The sequence below is a fragment of the Schistocerca nitens genome, chromosome 4, assembly GCF_023898315.1.
Source record: "Schistocerca nitens isolate TAMUIC-IGC-003100 chromosome 4, iqSchNite1.1, whole genome shotgun sequence".
Taxonomy (NCBI): Eukaryota; Metazoa; Arthropoda; class Insecta; order Orthoptera; family Acrididae; genus Schistocerca; species Schistocerca nitens.
The window spans coordinates 361,074,864-361,096,761 of NC_064617.1; the positions used below are offsets into that span (position 1 = coordinate 361,074,864).

The window sequence follows — 21,898 nt, forward strand, 5'->3', positions numbered from 1 at the left end:
GCAGGTTCGAATCCTGCCTGGGGCATGGATGTGTGTGATGTCCTTAGGTTAGTTTTAAGTAGTTCTAAGTTCTAGGGGACTGATGACCATAGCTGTTAAGTCCCATAGTGCTCAGAGCCATTTGAACCATTTTTTGAGTGGTCTACCCAACGGGAGGCCCTCATCACGCGACATTATTATTATTATTTAGGGCTCAAAAACCATTTCTTGTCCTCATCATCATGTAAAGCAGATCGATAAGACAGGCCAATACTACACCAACACAGGATGCCTGCCATTCAGGGCAGCCTATATGTGGGGATGGGAAAAACAGTATCCTGCCCCTCACATGTAGGCTGCCCTGCAAAGAAAGTTGATAAGGTGGGCTGAAACTATTCCTGCTCAATCTACCTTTCCTACAGGACAGCCTAGACGCTAGGCACTGGAAAAAAACACATATGTTTTCATTTCTGGTCCTATTGAAGCTAAGAGATTATAAACTCCGTAGTGATGATCCTCATAAGGCTTCCTATTTCTTTGCCAAATTTGTTGCAATCGATCCAGGGGTATGGGAGGAGATTCCAGACATACAGACTCACACACATCCAGGGGATCTCCAGACACATCACCATTGGTCATCTGGGTTCATTTCGAAGTGGGACTCAACACTGTAGACAATTCAACTCCAATCAGTGAGACTCCAGGTCGAAGATGTGTCTGGAGATGCCCCGTACAGAGATGGGATACCAGCCTTACCAATCAGACTGTCATTCGTCACCATACTGCCCAAAAACCGGGAGTGATGGTTTGGGGTGCCATTTTTTTCATGTCAGGCCTCATTTGGTTGTCATTTGCATCACCCTTACAGCACAGTGCTGTGTCTTCGATATTCTACACCCCATTTCGTTTCCCTTCATGTCAAGTTATCCTGGGCTTACAGTTCAGTAAGATAATGCCCGCCCAGATAGGGCGAGAGTTTCTACTGCTCTGTGTTGGCCAGCAGGATCGCCAGATCTCTCCGCTATTCAGAAGTTTTAGAGCATCATATGCAGGGCCCTCCAACCAGCTCGAGTTTTTGACGATCTAACTCGCCAATTGGACAGAAATTGGCACAGTGTCCCTCAGAAGGACAACAAATCTATCAATCAGTGTCAAGACGAATAAATTCTTTGTCAAGGGCTGGAGAAGGACCAACTCATTATTGAATCGCTTAATTTCTGAAACTTTTTCTCTTCAGTAAATCATCCAATTTTTTCTAAAATTGTAATCATTGTTTTTCCTTAAATGTACATGACATCTACAGATTATTGTCCTGTTTGGATGACTCCTTTCTGATACGTAGGTTTCCTCATCTTAGAATGTATCTCAGACTAATTAAGGAAAGACTGTTCTATGAATTAAATACTTCCAGCTAATGAAAACATGGGATATTTATGTGAATTAGCTGCAGAGAAACCCATGTGCACCTCAAATAATAAAGTGAAATTTACCCAGGAAGCTCACTCCTTTCCAAAACCAGCATGTCAGGAAGTTTAAAAGAAAACGGACAGTGCCAAGAACTTACCCCTCGTTGAGGTTAGGCGCGAACGTGACCTTGTAGGAGCGAGGCAAACTCTCTCCTGGCAGCCTCTGCGCGTCCGTCGGCGACGACGCCAGCGCCACCAGCAGCGCCACGGCAGCTGCTGTCGCTACTGTTTTCATCTGGACACCAAGGTAAGTTGTAATGTAGAAACTCGGAAACCAACCAATACCTGTGTAAACTAATGAAAGCATAAGTAAAAAGCAAAAATGAGGAGAGTGGTAAGGCACGAATGTTCTTTATCACCGTAAGCTTTATGGACGAAATGTTACCCTACCCCTTAAAAGAGCACTCTGATCTCCTAGGAATGCTCTAAATGGTGTAGAACTGATACGAGACGGTCATGTGAGTTTCCAAAGGTAACTTAAGTCACTGCTGTGGGCTGGTGCGCACATATAACAAAAATCTGGACACTTATTAGCGAACATTAATATGAGATGTGTCTACCATAAACCTGTATGAGGTCTTGAACACTTCTGGGCACACTTCCAGTGAGATGTCTGAATGTCTGTGACGTAATGGCACCCCGTTATTCCTCAAGACCCAAAACAACAGAAAGTAATGATGTTGGCACTGGGGTCTGGAGCCAATTCGATATCCTAACTCATCCAAAAGGTGTTCCATTGGATTCAGACTGGGACTCTGAGCAGGCTAGTCCATTTCAAGAATGTTAGTGTCCACAAATCATTGGCTCACGGATGCTGCTTTACGACAGAATGCACTGTGAATCTGCTACGAACAAGCACAATAAGAGGACCACACAGTAACAACGGGAAACACCCCCGTCCACAATGTCTCCTCCTCAGCACTTAACCATTGGCACCACACAAGATGGCAGGTATTGTTCTCCTAGCATTCGCCAACCTAAACCCTACTATCGGATTGTTCGACAATAGAGCGCGACTCCTCACTCCAAATCACTCGTTTCCAGTCACCCACTGTTTAGCAACTGACTACCGAAATGTGTGGCTTCTAAGTAGCTGCTCGACCATTCTAGTCCTTCCTTTTACTTCTTAACGCACCAGACTGGTGGTAGCACTTTGGACCTCGCGAGTGATTCCATCTGCTGATATCATGTGATTTTGTTCACCCAGCCTTCGCAGTGCTACAGTGTCACTGTCCGCCAGTATATGAGGTCTGCCTGGTCTTTGTTTACCTGCGGTGGTTTCTTCTCGTTTGCGTTTCACAGTCACCTCATCAACAGTCGACTAGAGCAGCATTAGATAGGTTGGAATGTCCCTGATGGATTTGTTACTCAAGCGATATCAAATGCATACCCCACTTTCGAAGTAACTGAGCTGTCATAACCGACCATTCTACTGTTATTGCTTCGTTGCTGATACCACTACACTTTACGCCTACTTTTATACTGGCTGGTCCGCTTCTCGTGACATCTAGTGGTCAGTTCCGCATTACACAGTGGTGCCCGGATATTTTGATCAGATAGTGTATGTACGAATCGGGTGTATAGAATCAGAACAGTGACATGGGTCGACGTTGAGACATAGCACAATGGCAGAAGGGAAATATCGTGTTTGGACGTGCTCATGACAACATAGCGAATGTAGTTGCCCGATAGATTGGTGCATCAGCGAGGACTGTTCCATGTAGCTACAAAGAACGGTTTATCATTAGCAATCATGCGACACAGATTAAGAACAGTGGTTGCGAAAAGGATCAATAGGGGCCAGATTCGAGTGCCGCGCCTTGTAAATGACTACCTGTTTCACATCCGACAGGAATTGTTGCTGTCAATGAGTGCAGGTCCGTCTCAAACAGTTTGCGAGCGAACATTGCGAAAGGAATTACAGACAATGGACATCTTGAGTCCGGTAACCTAAAAGGCCATCCCTCACAGCGGCACCGTGGGCCAAACAACACAGAAACTGGAAAGTACCTGACTGGAGGTGTGTAACGTGGTTGGACGAGTTAAGATTTTGCCGTTTCTCAAATAACATAAGGCGTGCAGCGCAACAGCGTCCTATTGTGGCGTTTAACCTGCACTGTGTCGGGACTGTAGTTCTAGGTGGAGATGATTCTGTGATGCTTTTTTTGTACTAGGACTTCATCCCACTCGTTCAGTATACTGTGAATATGGACCAGGATGATTATTTCAACATTCTTATTGATCAAATATTGTCTTTTCTTCTGCTCTTTCATGTCGAGTACGCAGTGGAAGGGAAAGTGTTGCCGGTGCAGCCTTGCTGACATCGAAAATAATCTGCAGAAAATGGTGAATAAGTTGTCAATTACTTTAGAAGACTATCAGTTATGGTCTGATGTAAATAAGACCAATATCACGACAGTTAAAACGAAAAACAAAAAGGAGTAGCATAACTAAAAATTCGAAGAAAGAAAATACAGCAAAGAAATAGCTTTTTACAAACGAAGTCGTAAGCAACGAGGCAATGAAGATTAGAGGAATTAGTTAGGAGACAAGAATCAGCAACTCCTCTTATTCCGTTAAAGAGTATATTCACAAGAACTCCTAAAATAGTATTAGATTATATATTAATTAACATTAGCAATTTTATTCTGTGATATCAAATGAAGTTGAACATGTTCATTGTACAGCATCTAAAAATTTATACCCTTGACTTCTCTCCGTGTTACAGAGACTGTTCTCCACGGAATCCATGGAACACGACTTATGTATTTTTATGCGTCGTTTCGGAGCTCTTAAATTCGGATTTCGGATACCAGTTTACCGATTACGAGTTTGTTTGGTCATGTACTCCAACATACAGTAGACACTGGAATGCAGCTCTCGCTGCAGGATTTCATGTACCACAATCGGTTTTCAGGTCCACGTAAAAGCTCTACTTCATTTGACTCACGATTGGGTTGTCATGTTGCAGATTTAGAATGGTTCATGTAAATGAAGTAAACCTGTGTGAAATAAAGCACAAGAGCAAGTACTGGACTTACCAGGAAGTTACAATTTCTTTAATTAAACTGAGGAGAAGTATTTTTTTGTGATGTGGAAAGAGATACATGAGTGCTGATATATTTACTGAATTAACAGAATAGAACGGATTGGCAAGAACCCTGTATACCCTACGTAGCTACACTCGCTCTTACTTTTACTGGTAAAGACTCTCGATACAGCGTGATAAAATATTTTCTAATCACATGCACAGGATTAAGGGTAATTAGAAAATTTTCTAGCCGTTCCAAGCCTCGAAAACGGTAATAACGTTCAACCAGCTGTCACTTCATACTTTTTCCACAATGGGGAACGTGGAAGTGGTTACAATAAAACAACTTCGCACTTATTAATTGACGAGGTTAAGATTTTCAAATATATTTTCTTAAGAAATTTCCCTACCTCTTCGTTAAGGGATCATTAAACTCCATAAGGAAATCGATATTGTTCTCTCTATTAAAAGCACTGAAACTATAAAGAGGGTACTGATAATTTTCATAGTGCTGACTAAATCACAATAGCTGCTATAGGACACAACTTATACAAAAAAACTGATCCTCGGGGAACCAGTACTGGATTGGGCTATCAAATCAGTTGTGGCCTTACATGTAGACAGAATAGCGATTACCATTTCCAAAGTTCTGCTTCAGTCGTCGGCAAATTGCGTTGCATGCAAAGATGGTGATTTTAACTGTTCAGACCGGTGGTGCGGTTGTATGCCGAAATATATCCTGGTCTAGCGAAGCCCTTAGGATCTGTCTTTGCAACATTGTAAACAAAAATTCAAAAAACTGGACGTATGAACAGCAACTTATGACAGATACGTAAGTAAAGTTTTAGCAGCAGTAACACACAATTCACATGTCCTTACGAGCCAGCTTCAACGTGCTGGTGAGATCAGCCGAAGAAACGTTTGCGAGTACCGCACTGAACTCCACTTTTCACTCGATCAGCATCTCCATGGCAAAGACTTTCAAAATCTGTTATAGTTCTCGGAATATTGTCTGCGGAAAATGCAAAATGATTAGTTGTTTCTATGTAAGATTTTGCTAACGGGTGAAGCATCGATTAGAAAACATGGGGAAATCCATCGAAATAATAAGCACTGTTTAGCAGAAAATCCACTCTGGCTGAGAGACTTTGATAAAGAAACGTCGCCGATCTGTCAAAGTGTAGTGTGCACTGTGCAAAAATCACGTCATTGTCCCCTGTTTTAGTGATGGAATTCTCAATAGCCGCAAGTACCTACAGTACGTACCTGACATGCTGCTGCAACTATTGGAGGACATGAAAACTATAACCAATGCTGGTAGGTCGCTAAAAATATCAACAGATGTTAACTGAAGTTCTTTATTACATCAGGCCTTTCGGGCATAGCGTGTCATCAAATGAGCTATCAAAAAATATTTTTTACAACAATCATAAGCAAATGGTATTCCAGATCAAACGTCATACAGAAATATATGTCACACATTATACTGCAGGTACAAAATCGCAGTTATTAGCTACTACTATCAAGTTAACAAGAACAACGTGACACATTTAAAGGAAATATTGCCTCCAGAAATTAAGATTAAGAACTGCTCACAACAGATGGCATGCTGACTAATGCCGCTGCCGCTGCATAATCCCACGAAAGAAATTTTTATTTCAGCTTTATTAATCTTTCCGTTCTGTTGCAAATCATATTTTAATAGCATTGTTTAAGTTTTAATAAAAATGTCTGCCCAGTTTATCTATCCTGTTTGGTAATTTATTGCTTTTGTTGTTACTAGTATTCCTTTTGGTATGCACCTACATCAGTCGTTATTGTTACTGTTATTCTGAACGTGCATTGTGCTTCAGCTGTTTAGCTGTAACGCATCTCCATGCATATGCAGAGGCAACATACGACTGTGTTCGTTTATTTTCAGCAGAATCATGATGTTTCATCGGTTTATTGCTTTTTATCACTTTGCTGTGTATTTTTACGTAAAAGTTTTTACATTTTATATTAGGCCATTTGGTTTTAACTTCATCCGGTAGTGGCTTATATAACAGTGTGTTTACCACTTTTGTTATTTTTTTCATCTATTGTTTGCCAATTAGCCTTGTGTGATTTTTTCTTCGTAATTAATAAGGCCATTCCGCAATTAAATGAAACGAGTAAATCTAAACAAACTAGTCTTACTTTTGGAGGCACTATTTCCTTCAAATCCGTACTGACATATTGACATTGCTCGTGTTCACTTGGCACTAGTGCTTTTCAATTGTAATTTTATACCTGCCACATTAAACGTTTTTAAAATTATTACATCATCTTTGTTATTTGGTACATATCATTTGTAGTATCTATATGCTAATGCGTGACGTGTATTTATTTCTCTATCAAGTCTTGATCTGGATTACTATGTGCGTATGACAGTTTTATAAAATATTTTTTACGGATCATTTGATGATGGGCTACGCTCGAAACGCGTAATGTAATAAAGAAGGTCAAATAACTGCTTACTGTTATTAGAGACCTACTACCGCTGGTTATGAATTTCACATATTTCAACGTGGTCACAAGCCTCATGAACGACTTACTGTCGTGTGGAAAATATATTGGAAGACATTCCAAGGAACATAAGGCAACATGACTGGAGTTCTGCCCATTCCATACAGATAATTACAAATCCTATTAATAGAAAGTTGTAAATCATGAGATCGCAAAATTAACTGTACGCTCATCAGTGTTAACACCTCAGGATTTTTATCTGTTAGGAAAAATAAAAGCAGGTGGTCTACAGGGAAACAGTCATGTAATTCGCGTAAATAGCGGGCCGCTGATTTGAGTACGCGATGATGGCGCTCGATGGCGATCCAGATGGGTACCACAGCATTTACACGAGCCGAGTCTGGCCGCCGAGACGTCAACGCCAGACCATGATAGTTCGGCTCTGGTTCCGAGACGCCGACATTTATACCGCTGAAAGATGACATCGCCGTCTGGGAAGACATCAAGAATGAAGGGATGCGGGTGGTTTGGAGATGTCGGCGAGTCTTGATTACTACCACAGCTCCCACGCAAACGCAGGAGAATGTCTCCCATAGTATAACACCGCTCCCACCAGCCTTAATCCTTATCCCGCTGCAAGTTTCGAGGCGCCGTGCACCTCGATGAGGGCGTTTCTGGAGACAACCATCGACGTATAGTAAAAATGTGATTCACCCGAACAACCGACATGTTTCCATTGATTAGATTAGATTAGATTAGATTAATACTAGTTCCATGGATCATGAATACGATATTTCGTAATGATGTGGAACGGGTCGAATTTTCCAATACATGACATAATTAGGTTAATTTAACACCATACTTAAGTTAATATAACAACTTTATTTTATTGTGTTTTTTTGTTTTTCTTTATTTTTTATTTTTATTTTTTTTATTTTTTTTAATATTTTTTTTCTTAATTTATATCTAAAAATTCCTCTATGGAGTAGAAGGAGTTGTCATTCAGAAATTCTTTTAATTTCTTCTTAAATACTTGTTGGTTATCTGTCAGACTTTTGATACTATTTGGTAAGTGACCAAAGACTTTAGTGCCAGTATAATTCACCCCTTTCTGTGCCAAAGTTAGATTTAATCTTGAATAGTGAAGATCATCCTTTCTCCTAGTATTGTAGTTATGCACACTGCTATTACTTTTGGATTGGGTTTGGTTGTTAATAACAAATTTCATAAGAGAGTATATATTACTGTGAATATCCCTAGATCCTTAAATAAATGTCTGCAGGATGATCTTGGGTGGACTCCAGCTATTATTCTGATTACACACTTTTGTGCAATAAATACTTTATTCCTCAGTGATGAATTACCCCAAAATATGATGCCATATGAAAGCAATGAGTGAAAATAGGCGTAGTAAGCTAATTTACTAAGATGTTTATCACCAAAATTTGCAATGACCCTTATTGCATAAGTAGCTGAACTCAAACGTTTCAGCAGATCATCAACGTGTTTCTTCCAATTTAATCTCTCATCAATGGACACACCTAAAAATTTGCAATATTCTACCTTAGCTATATGCTTCTGATTAAGGTCTATATTTATTAATAGCGTCATACCATTCACTGTGCGGAACTGTATGTACTGTGTCTTATCAAAATTCAGTGAGAGTCCTTTTACAAGGAACCACTTTAGTAATTTTCTGAAAGACAGTATTGACAATTTCATCAGTTAATTCTTGTTTGTCAGGTGTGATTACTATACTTGTATCATCAGCAAAGAGAACTAACTTTGCCTCTTCATGAATATAGAATGGCAAGTCATTAATATATAATAAGAACAACAAAGGACCCAAGACTGACCCTTGTGGAACCCCATTCTTGATAGTTCCCCAGTTTGAGGAATGTGCTGATCTTTGCATGTTACGAGAACTACTTATTTCAACTTTCTGCACTCTTCGACGGTCGGCTCCCTATGGTTTCGACCCCACTGCAGTCGTAACTGACGATGTCGTCGGGTCAACATGTAAGCATGTAGGGGTCGTCTGCTGCGGAGCTCCATGTTCAACACTGTACGATGAACGGTGTGCTGCGAAACATTTGTGCGTGCTCCAGCATTGTGCTCTTTCGGCACAGATTCCACAGGTCACCATCTATCCTGCTCCACAGAGCAGACAAACCTCCGAAACACACGTTCTGTGAAGAGTCGTGGACGTCCGACCATTTAGCGCCTAGTGGTAGCTCACGATAGTAGCACGTGAACATTCGACCAGCTTCACCGTTTCCGAGATATTCGTTCACAGGCTACCCTCTGTGAAAGTCGCTTATCTCAATGGATTTCCCCATTTGCAGCCCATATCTTCGCTAGGGTGATCTCCTGTCCATGTCTGCCACGCTTACGTCGCCGGCCGGGGTGGCCGAGCGGTTCTAGGCGCTACAGTCTGGAACCGCGCGACCGCCACGGTCGCAGGTTCGAATCCTGCCTCGGGCATGGATGTGTGTGATGTCCTTAGGTTAGTTAGGTTTAAGTAGTTCTAAGTTCTAGGGGACTGATGACCTTAGAAGTTAAATCCCATAGTGCTCAGAGCCATTTGAACCGCTTACGTCCTTTCGTTACCGCGCCATGTGCCCGCAACGCCACCAGGCGGCAACCAACGGTGGGGCAGTGGTCGTAATGTTTTGTCTTATCACTGTATGTTACAAATGTTGCCCTACGCTAAAGCCAATGTTCCAAGAGAGTGACGCATTCTGAGAAGGGAGTACGTGTTCCGCATTTCTTGCAGGCATACTTTTGTTGCGGTGCGGGTAACAAGTGCATCAAATTGTGCGGTCGAAATGGCGTGGCAACTGAAAATGTACTTCGAAGTTGAAATATGCAGGACAGTACAATTATGCCAAATAGACTCACTGTGAAATTCTGCAGTGTATGGACGGAATGCAATGTCGCGTCCAGCTGTAGTGAACTGGTGCAATCGACCTAGACGTGGGTGTTGCTGATTGGGTAGTCCAGACCTTGTGTCACGCGATTTCCATCTTTTCTCTAAGCTGAAAGAACGTCTGGGACAGAAAGAGATTTTTCTAAATATGAGGGTGTTCCCACAGCGGTTCTACACCGGATACGCGACCAAAGAGTGGTTTTCTATCGTTGAGAAATTGAACGATTGATCAAACGTTCCGGCCGTTGTTTACAGACAGCTGGTGACTATATTCAAAAATAGTGTTATGTATCTGTGTCCTTCTGAAGTATAGTGCAGCATTCGATAAAAGTTATTTGGCCTGCCATAATAAAGCATAACTTACTATCTGAAGTACCCTCGACTGTGAATGACCCTCCGTTCAAAGAACATCAGGCCGACTTAGTACTTTTTGCGGATAGCACAAAGAAGAACTCTGTTATAGGAAGAGCACTGAAAGAAACTGTCAGTGTTGTTTAACAAATTATCATATTGTCGATATGCAATCAAACTCTTCCTTAATTTTCAAGTAAAATAGTATATTCAGTTATGTACTACAAATGAACTGACATCAACAATTAATTTGGCACAAGAAACTGACTCTGTAAATAACGCAAAAAGTTTCAAACGTTTTCGGCCTACATATTGCTGAATGAACTGGAAGGAACATACTATTGAGCTTCTCAAACAGATAAATACACCAACTCATGATTTTCGGGTCACTGTTACTCAGGAAACGAATAAAAATTAGCTCATATTTCCACCCACTTTTGTCTCATGGTAGAGTGCAACCTATAAATAAGAATTTATCGCACAAAACAATTAGTGAGAACAAAGTCTGCTCAAAACTTACCTTCAATCAATATCACTAGATCTACTGTGAGCTGAGAAGAATGTTCAGGGTGTACTAACAACTGATCATTTGCCTAACAATATAAAGCATCTAACAACGGTTTAATCAAAATAAAAATTATTTTTTGCAGGCAGGTTTTTATATTCTCTTCAGATGTTTTTAATTAGTAAACGAGTAGAAACCGTAGCGTGGAAGGTATTTTTGTTTACTACTGTTGTTTAGTTCAATACCATTCCATTATCATGTTCAGCATAAAATAACTAAAATAATATTTTTTGTTGATTTTTAAAGTATGTTTCAGTAATACGTAGAATGAGTAGTGGTAGAAAGACTAATACATTAATTTTTGTTATTAAATCTCATCCGAAATGTAGTATTGTACACAAATTATATACTTCAGCATGTTGCTTAGGCGACGGTCAAAAGCATGCACAAACTTTAAAAAATGCATAGCACTGTGCTCTCTGCAATAATGTTATTTTTTATTTTGCAATCGATTTAGGTTCTAGACCATCATCAACAGCAAAAAATTATCACAGATGTATCACATGTCATACATGTTTTAACGTAAGTTATCACAGAAAACCATAACTGCCAAGAAAAAATATAAACTGTTACAAGATTAAAATATGATGGTACATTGACACCTTCATGGTTCAGAACCGAAACAGGTAGCAAAATAAAAATAACATTATTACAGACAACACAGTGTTACGCATTTTTAAAGATATGTACGTAAGGCAAGTAAGTGGAATCTTGTCGTATGGTTTCGAAAGCAGTTGAACAATGATTTAGGTAGCATCACATTTTGTCTAACTGTTTGAGGCTTGGGTCATGATGTACCAGAAAAGTTTTTATGTTTTAGATAAGCCAGGATTTCACTATGCCCTAATGTTCGTCTGTTTCCAGAGGCACGCGTTGTTATTACTTCAGGAGCACTACGACTTCAACATTATTCAGTTTAGCTCGTGGCAAAACTATCACCATCATAAGTGTTACCGAACAAGTGATAACTTAAAGCAGACTGACATGGAGAAGAATACCTACTACTGAGACTGCAACGTCTGCAAAATAAGGTAACAGAACAAATAAATAAGACTGAAATCCATAATTGTGTTAAATCCGCTGCAAGTAAGTCTAACGTGACTCAGTAAAAATCTGTGTTGTACGATAAAAAATACATATTGAATAAGAAGAAGCGACGAGTCAAGGTAAACGCTTAAGACATTTCAAAAACTTAAAAAATATTTGCAGAAAGTGACAGATATATTTGGTAGTATTCTGATATAGAGTAGTGGAGGGCGCAGTGTTAAAAGCATTTCTATGAATAAACAAATTATGGAACTGTTAATGTAGAATAAATTCAAAATTAGAAAAAAAGTTCGCTCAAATTTACGGCGTCACTTCAGCAAGCCAAATTTCCTTTGTTTGTCTATTACTTAAGCAAAATTCGTGCCATATCTTAGCAGCGTATAAATGAAAACGTTTCATTAGCTCATGATTATGGCACTGTGAACGGTGTAGACAACTCTACGTAACTGCTGATAGCGGCCAGATTGGATGAGAAGAAAATTCTAAGATACACTTCAGGGAGACCCCAACACTACTGAAATCTTCAGCTTCTAAAGATGGAACTCACCTTTGCTATTGTCTGGACACTGAACGAATGAGCGTTCGTCCGTTTCAGGCCACTTTTTATCCCCTGTGAGAAGACACCTATCAGTCACTAGTCAAAACACGCCCTACAATGATCACGGGCAAGTGCCGTGATACACAAAGGGATTGCACTTGACATCGATAAGAAGTGAACTTGAGAGAAAACAGTACACTGTCACACACAACAAGACATTAGTCGCTAGAGGCAACCGATCATTTCGTCTCAAGTACTTACAAGGCCACAGAGCTCTAGTGTCACGTGTGGCAACCAAGATTAATCCACAAAAAAGAAGCGATTTGGATTACTTCCGGTTGAAATAAGATCTGTCAAATACCTTATCAGCACCTGTTGACAATAAAACATTATTGACTGATCTAATGATAACATCGTACTGATCAGACAGTAACAGTAGCGACTGAATATTAATTGTGATGGAAAACACCTGTTTCTCGCAAAGAACTCAGAAAATTGGGCTACTCTGAGCGCTTACACAATGTAACAACTACCCATGAACTACGCGGTGTGGATAAAAATGTAGAAACACCAAAAACATAACACATTAACATGCCTAATACAGTGTAGGCAAAACCGTTGGCATTCAAAATCGTTTCCAGTCGTCACGGATACTGCATGGTTTTCAAGGGAATCTTATACCATTATTTCCGCAAGACAGTGGCTTGTTTATGTAAGGGTTATGCAGGTCGATAACAATCATACACCTCAAAAGTAGACCTAGAAGCTCAATAACGTTGAGATATCGTCGCTGTGGTGGTCAGGGGAGATGCGACATTTCATCCTTGTGTTCACAAAACCAATCCTGGACAATGCGAGGTGTGTGAACAGGAGCCTGACGTCTTGGAGCACAAATGTTGTACCATGAGGTGGACCTGATCAACTAAAATGGTCACACAATCCTTGGTAGTAATGAAGCCTTGCAGTGTACTCATGGGGCCTATAGGTCATCACAACATGGCTACTTAAATCACCACTGTACCACCACCATGTTTCATTCTTGCGACGTAAAGTCGGTCAGAAGTGGGAAACAGTGGGAAACAAGACACATCTGACCAAAAGACGTTCTCCCATTGCTCCGTGGTCCAAGTTCTATGGCTTCGGCAGCATGTTTTCCAGTTACGGGAATTCGCAACACTGATGAGTGGATGAGTGGTTTTGCAGTTCCGGCTCGCCGTGCTATTCCCAGCTCATGGAGACCCTCAGAGTTGTTTCCCTGCTGGTAGCATTCGCAAGGGAGACATTTAGTACTGCAGTGACTTTTGCAGCTGCCGTCCTCTTATTTTTCTAATAGTCCTCTTCAACGAGCTTTCGACACGATCACTCAACAGAATGTCGTCCGCATTGTCACTTGTGATGTTTTCCGCTTTCCTTGTATGTGGTATAAATCTTCGACACAGTGCTCCTTGAAACATCAAACACTTCAGCTGTCTTGGTTCAGAAAGCACACACCATATGAGCACCAACAATTTGCCTACGTCAGAATTCCTTAGCTCGGATATAATGCATTAACAATCATACAGAACAGTGTTCTGACGAAGACTGACACCGGCAGCATATTGTGGACATTGCACAGATGCCGTTAGTGATGAAACACAACAACGCAACCTCGAGGCTTAGCGAGAATCTGCATTTATGTTTAAGTATGCATTTCTCGCAGTGTTTCAATATTTTTGCCCATCCCCGTATACCCACGTCTCTATGCAAGGAACCCAAGGAGATCGCAACCGTTATTCCTATCATGTCACTGACCAGGTAACAACCTTACAAGTCGTACCATGGAAGACACAGGCTATTCGTTCGCTGGAACAGTAGTTTCCATATTAAGTCCCATGGAAGCCCATTTTTAGACAAAGATTCACAAACGTTTCTGAAAAGTAGGAGGAATAAAGTTAAAGGGAAATAACAGGGAAAGTTGAAATTGGCATACTGCTATTACGATATCACTTCATTAAGGACAGACGCAGGGCAAAATGCATTCTTGTACTTAAACGTATATATCACCAAACATAAAACTGCTAAACTAGTAAGACTTGAGACTATTATCTAGAACATAATGCTTGATGTTCTGAGCAATTTTTGTCTGAAAATGCGCATCAACATACATTTTATAAGGATCTGAATTTTTAATTACCATTGTTTCTGTAATGTATTTTTTCTTGTAAACTAATCAAGCGATAAAGCTGCAGTTTCACAGTGTATATCTGCATAAGAGACTAATAAAACGCGTGGAACAGATTTTTGTTTAAAGTTTCTCTGAAATTAATTTTTCAGTTTTCAGTTTCCTGGGACTGCTCTATTTTTATCAGATTTTGAAGGAGACTTTTCTCAGATAAAAGATAACGGTAAAGTGCTCCACAGGATTATCTAGTAAGTAATTCTTAAGAACTATGCCAAGTTTCAAATTGTTACCTCTTACAGTTCTTGAGAAAAGATACATTATAGCTACAAAACTCTGTTTATATCAATTCGCATTTAAAGTTTTTATTTTAATATTTGACAGTATTTGCTGTGCCTCTAGTGACTAATGCTTTCCGTATCCATAATCTTTATTCTCTTCCTCGTGTTCCAGGAGTGATCTCTTCCCCTGTCCTCTTTGCATAGCCAGCTTTTGTATTTTTTTTTTTTTTTTCTGCTGCCTGAGCTTTCTCCAGTCGCACTTCATCGATGCTTCTGAGTATCTCCAGTGGGAATGCAGCTGGATGGAAGCCTAGTCTCTACAGGTGCTTAATCCTATCTACGTTTCCACTACTTTGAACATTAGACAGTCATCAGGCAGCTATCTTCACAACAATTGAGGAGACAAATACTTTTTAGGACAACGAGCCCATATAACTTGATTGTATCTCTCACTTTTATTCTGTTTTTTTTTCCCATGTACATATTTTTTCAGCATTTCAGGATTGGTTGGGTACCTGAGAGTTGGTTTTATAACATCTAAAACAGCAAGTGGCAAATCATATTTGTGGGTGTACGGCTTTCCACTGCCTTCTGCTACAAGATCTTTGCAGTGTGATATGTCAGAATGTCAGTGCCTTTCCATCTTCTAATTTCTTATCTTTCATTTCTTTCTTCAATCTGAGAAGTCTGGCTACCATTCGCTTTTGAACATATCCCACACATTCCAGTCTCTCAGTTTTAGTTTGTGAGCCGTAGGGGCCGGCCGGTGTGGCCGAGCGGTTCTAGGCGCTTCAGTCTGGAACCGCGCGACCGCTACGGTCGCAGGTTCGAATCCTGCCTCGGGCATGGATGTGTGTGATGTCCTTAGGTTAGTTAGGTTTAAGTAGTCCTAAGTTCTAGGGGACTGATGACCTCAGATATAAAGTCCCATAGTGCTCAGAGCCATTTGAACAATTTTTTGAGCCGTAGGGATTTCTCTCTAAAACAGTCTTAAAAGCACTGGAATCTCTATCACCTAGATACCTCACACCATATTGTTCATCTGACCTTTGGTATATTAGCTTCGTCCCAGCTGCTTCCAGCCCACCATTTGCCCCTGGTAATTCTTGCTGCACTGTTTCTTGTGTTACTGCTGCCACCTTTCTTCTCCACTACCATCACTGTTCTTTTTTGTTTCACACTGAGAGCAATATTTGCTCATTGTTTGGAAGTCTAAGATTTTTCCTGTATGCACACTAATGACAGATGATACGCCATGAAGTGATGAATGACCCCTCTTGATGGAGGTACCACCACAAGAGACACATAGATCTGTCTTGACTAACAGTGTCCTTTTCCCCTTCATTCTCGCTTCCCACGCCCGGGTTCCCGGGTTCGATTTTCTCTGCCTCGTGATGACTGGGTGTTGTGTGATGTCCTTAGGTTAGCTAGGTTTAAGTAGTTCTAAGTTCTAGGGGACTGATGACCATAGATGTTAAGTCCCGTAGTGCTCAGAGCCATTTGAACCATTTTTTCCCCTTCATTGTTTATATCTACATCTTTCTCAACAGCTGCATTCATGTTCTCCTTGCACTCAACGTCAAGAGCAATGAGGAGTGCTATTTTGTAATCACTAAATGTAGTCAGTGGTACAGCCATGTTAATTGAGCCACGGAAGAAATTTGTACCTTCTCTCTGCCTACACTTAAGCATCTCATGACGTAACACAATCCTGTATTCGCTTCATACATCTTCCTATGGAAAGCAGAAGTCTTGAACTGATCATCACATTTACAAACTTTACACAAAATATGTATATTACTTACAGGGCCAATTCTGTCACTGTCATCATACAGTGTAAGGCGGTTTGACCCACAATTACCACATGCACATGAAACATTAATCATATGCGCAGGTATTTCAAAGTCAACTAACATAAATCCACTGGGAAACTCGTCTTTGGCACTGTACACATCATCATCATATCTTTCACTATTTTTCTTCTTCGATGAATTCAGTGATTTTGTCGAAATTGTTCTTCAGACTTGGAAGCAGCGTCTGTAACACTGTTACTTAAATTTCCTGTACCTTTTACATGCGAAATTTGACATTTCCTCACTTTTTTGAAAATGTGTCCACTATTACGACCCATTTCGAGCAAAACTGGTTGATACTGTGAGTTAACGAGCATTTCGCTCTCATTTAAGTATATGGCCGAAAGAGTCAGCCTTCAGGAATTGTGAAACGAACCCTGTCGTCAAGAACCACGTGCCACAAAGGGTGCAGATTCACCACAAGATGGGGAAACTAACAGACGTCTATTTTGTATTGACGGCTAAGCCCTGTAGTGTGCGAGTGAGACAGACGAGAACCTACGTCTTAGGGAAACGCAGTAGAAGCTGTTTGTGGGCAAGAAGACGTATCAGCGTTAAATACGGCAGACCTAAGATCGGCCATAAAGGGAGACATTTATGGAAACTATTTAATTCTGCAGTAATGCAGGGAATCAAGCCACAGTAATTTTAATCTGCCATCCTCCATAAATTTTCATGGGGATCCAATAAAACTTGAATATTGATCATATCTATAGTAGTTTAGGTTGGCTCTGAGCACTATGGGACGCAACATCTTAGGTCATAAGTCCCCTAGAACTTAGAACTACTTAAACCTAACTAACCTAAGGACATCACACACACCCATGCCCGAGGCAGGATTCGAACCTGCGACCGTAGCAGTCCCGCGGTTCCGGACTGCAGCGCCAGAACCGCTAGACCACCGCGGCCGGCAGTAGTTTAGGATTTACTATTAAAGTGAAATTAACAAGTTTTGTAACAAAGACCTGAAAGCTAAAATCTGAAAGCTTTAGTCGATCTTAACGATCGACATTTCATATAGCAGCGCATCATTAAAAATGACAAACGTTTTAAATATCAAGTCCGTAAATTTAAATTGTCAGTATTTACAGTTAAGCAATAGATCATCATTTCCTCCACATTGAACGATGACAGCATGACACCTTGCTGAATCATTAGGTAATTGAATATTTGTACTAAAGTTTAGTGGCTAATAGTTGCTTTTATTCTTTATCTATTTATCAGAAGGCACACTGGTGGAAGGCTACTGGCCGAGACATTCAAAGTTAAAAAGGAAACTGTATTGGTTTTATGTAAAAGAATTTAACGTTTATTATGTAATGGATATTATTGTTACTTTATTTAGAATGTGAAAGTAGTCAAGCTTTGATTATTTAAATATGTTAAAATGTAAAATAATGTAGAATAAGCTGTAGCCAATCAGACGGACGGCTTCAGGAAAGGGAGCGAGTATGTTCGGCACGCGGGAAGCGTGGCCGGGGGCGGGCAGAGGGACAGTGCTGGTGCAGACGGGAAAGCGGACAGTTCGGCTGGAGACACCAAAGGGTAACTAGGATTGAGACACGAAAGCCGGCAGACGGTCTTTTGGCAGCTAGGAAGTGAAACGGCCTAGAAAATTTCGCGTTGTGCGGTATCGCGGAACTTAGTCTCTGAGCGGAGAGCAGCCGTGCGCCTCGTGGGAACTTTTCTCGTAGATAACTTGTATTTCGCGATGAGATTGTGAATGATCGAACTGTGTAAATTGGATATGCAGTCGAGTGTAACAGTAACTCTAAATACGAACACTTTCGCTATTAGTTTGCTTTCTGAATAAACATTATTCTAACCAAATCGCAACTATGTGGCCTACATCATTTATGGGTCGTTAATTTAGTTCTCGATATTATTGCTACTGTTACATGTTATATTAACTTTGTATTTCGCGAACTTGCCATCAGCCAGACAATTTAACCAAAGGGTCACAAGTGTCTAATTTAGGGCGTGTAATGCGACACGTGCAGTTCAACCCCTAGACTAGTTTGAGCCAAGACATTTCGAGAAAGAGGAACTGCATGTGAGCCCGAACATATTTGGGATGTTAAGTCGCAATACATGCAAAACTAAAAACTGAAATACGTTTCTAGCACATACTATTAAAAAAATCACATTTCAAACAAAGGAATAAGCAACACAGCAACACAGCCTTCTAGACTCACCCCCAGTTCGTTTCGATTGTGTTAATGCAAAAAACGCACAAACAATTTCTAATTTAGAGAAGGTGTGGCTCATAGCATAGAAAGAGGGGCGCGGCATGTTTATACGCCCAAACAAATTTTTTAAAAAATATTGCTAGCCTAAATTCGATTATGACACTTTGCAATATAATTCTTAAAGAATCAATCTAATAAATTACGTAATGAAAAATTGACATTTTTCTTTTTTGGCAATTTTCCTCTACGTCTGCTCTTAAGGCACATCTCTACTAAAGTTACATCCTATTTAGTTTGCCTCAAATGTCAGAAAAATTATTAATGAAGCTCAGATTATACAGTCTGATTCCATTGAACCATTTTATTCCTGCAAGAAACATTCAGAACAATGAACTCGTATGAATATCAATATATCTTAACTGAATGATTTTCGATTTCTAAATAACATATTTTCAGTTTTCCCAATAGGGAGAATCTCAGCAGATCCAGTTTAGAACGGGCATCCGAATTCAGTAATAGTAAAACTAAAATTCTATATAATAATATGAAGACAGTGAATAAAAGCAATGCTGTTATTAAATAATAAATGCTATTTCAGTCAATGTAAACGACAACCCGAGGGACACAGGAAGAAATAAGCAGGCTAGCCGGCTGGAGTGGCCGAGCGGTTCTAGGCGCTTCAATCTGGAACCGCGCGTCCGCTACGGTCGCAGGTTCGAATCCTGCCTCGGGCATGGATGTGTGTGATGTCCTTAGGTTAGTTAGGTTTAAGTAGTTCTAAGTTCTAGGGAACTGATGGCCTCAGTTGTTAAGTCCCATAGTGCTCAGAGCCATTTGAACCATTTTTTAAAACAGGATAACAATAAGGACTTTGGTTTGCTTGTGAAACTAAGTGATATATCACCAAGTGAATTTTCATTAAACATTAGAAGAGAACATGTAGACGTATGTAATTATTCATCAGACTTTGGCTTGCTTGTGAAACTAAGTGATATATCACCAAGTGAATTTTCATTAAACATTAGAAGAGAACATGTAGACGTATGTAATTATTCATCAGACCACTCGAAGTTGGCGGAACATTCAATAAGATTTTCTCGAAGTGAGCTTACACCCACTGCAGCGTACTAATGCAAGAGTTCGTATGCTGGCAAAGGCTGTTTACAGAAGAGAAATGTGCCTGTTTCCAAGGAGAACATGGTATTTTTAAAGAGTCGTACTGACACCCCGCTGGGTGAAGAAGATGGGGCCCCTCCACGCCCGCACCAACGTGGTGACCAAACCAAAAGTTCTACTGTCACCTCCGTAAACAGTAGTAAGTGGATCACAGGATGATGGGCTGTGATGTTGTCCGTGCGTCTGGGTAAGGCTACGCATTAACACGGTCGGTCAGGTGATAGATAGTGGACGAAACGCGAGTGAGGGTAGCGATTTGAAGAGCAGAAGGAAAAAAGTGCCATGGCTCGTGCCGTGGGAAAAAAACCTCTGCGACAGTGGGATGGGTAGTAAGAGCAGTAGTGGCTTACTAGCTGCGATAGCTCATGCAAGGTTGGATTTGTTAGTATAGGTATCATGCATCATTACCGTGACGAGCGATGGCGATGTGTCCCAGTTGCTGCAGCTGCTGCATTCCTGGAACAATCAAGATCGTTATACAGTAGTGGGAGATCGGCCATAGATCATCTTACTGTGTGGGGGATGTGTGGAGCTTGTTTGCATGCAGTGTACGGTACGGCTTCCCTGTGTGGTGCCAGTTATTCGGCAGTGTATTTCAGCTGGAAATCCAGTAAATGCGTCTGATTAACAGGGGCTCGCCTGTGCCGTTATGTTTGCGTATGCTTGGCCATAGATGTTATGTCGTTGCAAGTATGTCTTTTGGTCTTTTATGTTTCCATCTATGGTTGTGGTCGTAGTTCCCCAGATTCAGAATAAAAGGGTTCTGCGAGTGTCTGGAGTTTCTGTATAGTCTTGTGGCGAGTTTGTGGATTACCTCCGTGAGAGTGTCAAGTCGGTATTCCCGGTGAAGGTCCGCGATGCGTGTGTATCGTGGAGCATTGCTTATGATTTTGAGTACTTTGTTTTGTATGAGCTGCAGACGGCGCAGGCGTGTAGGCGCAGCGTATCCCCAGACGGGAGCTGCGTACGTCATCAGAGGTCGGATAAGTGTCATATACATGGACCTCGACACCCTTCTGTTTAATGTGCTACGCCTGTTGAGCATAGGATACAGCTGTTTGAGCCTCGCGCTAGCTCGGTTGGTCATGTGTTGTATGTGGTCCCCCCAGAGTAATTTCCTGTCCAGCCAGACACCGAGGTATCTGACTTTCTCGCGGAAACGTATTGGACGTGCATGTAGAGTTATTGGTCTGCAGTAGCGGTGTTTGCGCAGTTGCTTCGGTCTTTTAGTGAACAGAATGGCTTCGCACTTGTCGACGTTTACTCTAACACGCCATTTCTCCAACCAAGGCTCGGCCACTCTGAGTGCAGTCTGTAGGCGTGACGTAATGTTTGATGGTTTCCAATCTTGCGCGAGGATGGCTGTGTCATCCGCGTAGATTGCCATCATTGTGTTGTGTGTGGTTGGAAGATCGTTTATGTAGAGGTTAAACAGTAGGGGTCCTAGGATGCTTCCCTGTGGTACTCCCGCGTGTATACCGTGTCGTGCTGATTGTTTTCCCTGCACGTCAGTGTTGAAACTCCTGTCTGTGAGGTATGAGTGTATTAGACGCAGCAGCCCGTCGGGGAATCCCGCGTCGCTGAGTTTGCGGATGAGGCCGTTGTGCCATAGACGGTCGAAAGCCTTTTCGGTGTCCAGGAACACTGCCCCTGTAGCTTTGTTTATGTTGAAGCCATGTGTTTTATGTTCAACGACCCGTAGGAGTTGTTGTGTTGGGGAGTGGTGATTCCTGAAGCCAAATTGCTCCGGTCTCAGGATGTCATTTGTTATGCAGTGCCTAGTGATGCGTTTGAGAATCACCTTCTCAACAACCTTACTGAGCGAGCTCAGAAGGCTGATGGGTCGGT

At 41.1% G+C, this 21,898-nt stretch overlaps 1 protein-coding gene across 1 annotated transcript in view; it reads right to left on the reverse strand.

Moving 5' to 3' along the window:
* LOC126251917 (aminopeptidase N-like) overlaps nucleotides 1-12,414 on the reverse strand; it is a 196,821-nt gene extending 184,407 nt beyond the window's left edge. The window contains exons 1-2 of the mRNA XM_049952649.1: nucleotides 12,403-12,414; nucleotides 1,544-1,680 (exon numbers count right to left, since the gene is read on the reverse strand). Coding sequence (XP_049808606.1) covers nucleotides 1,544-1,680 — 137 coding nt within the window. The 5' untranslated portion in view covers nucleotides 12,403-12,414. The remainder of the gene's footprint in view (nucleotides 1-1,543; nucleotides 1,681-12,402) is intronic.
* Nucleotides 12,415-21,898: the final 9,484 nt, after the last annotated feature.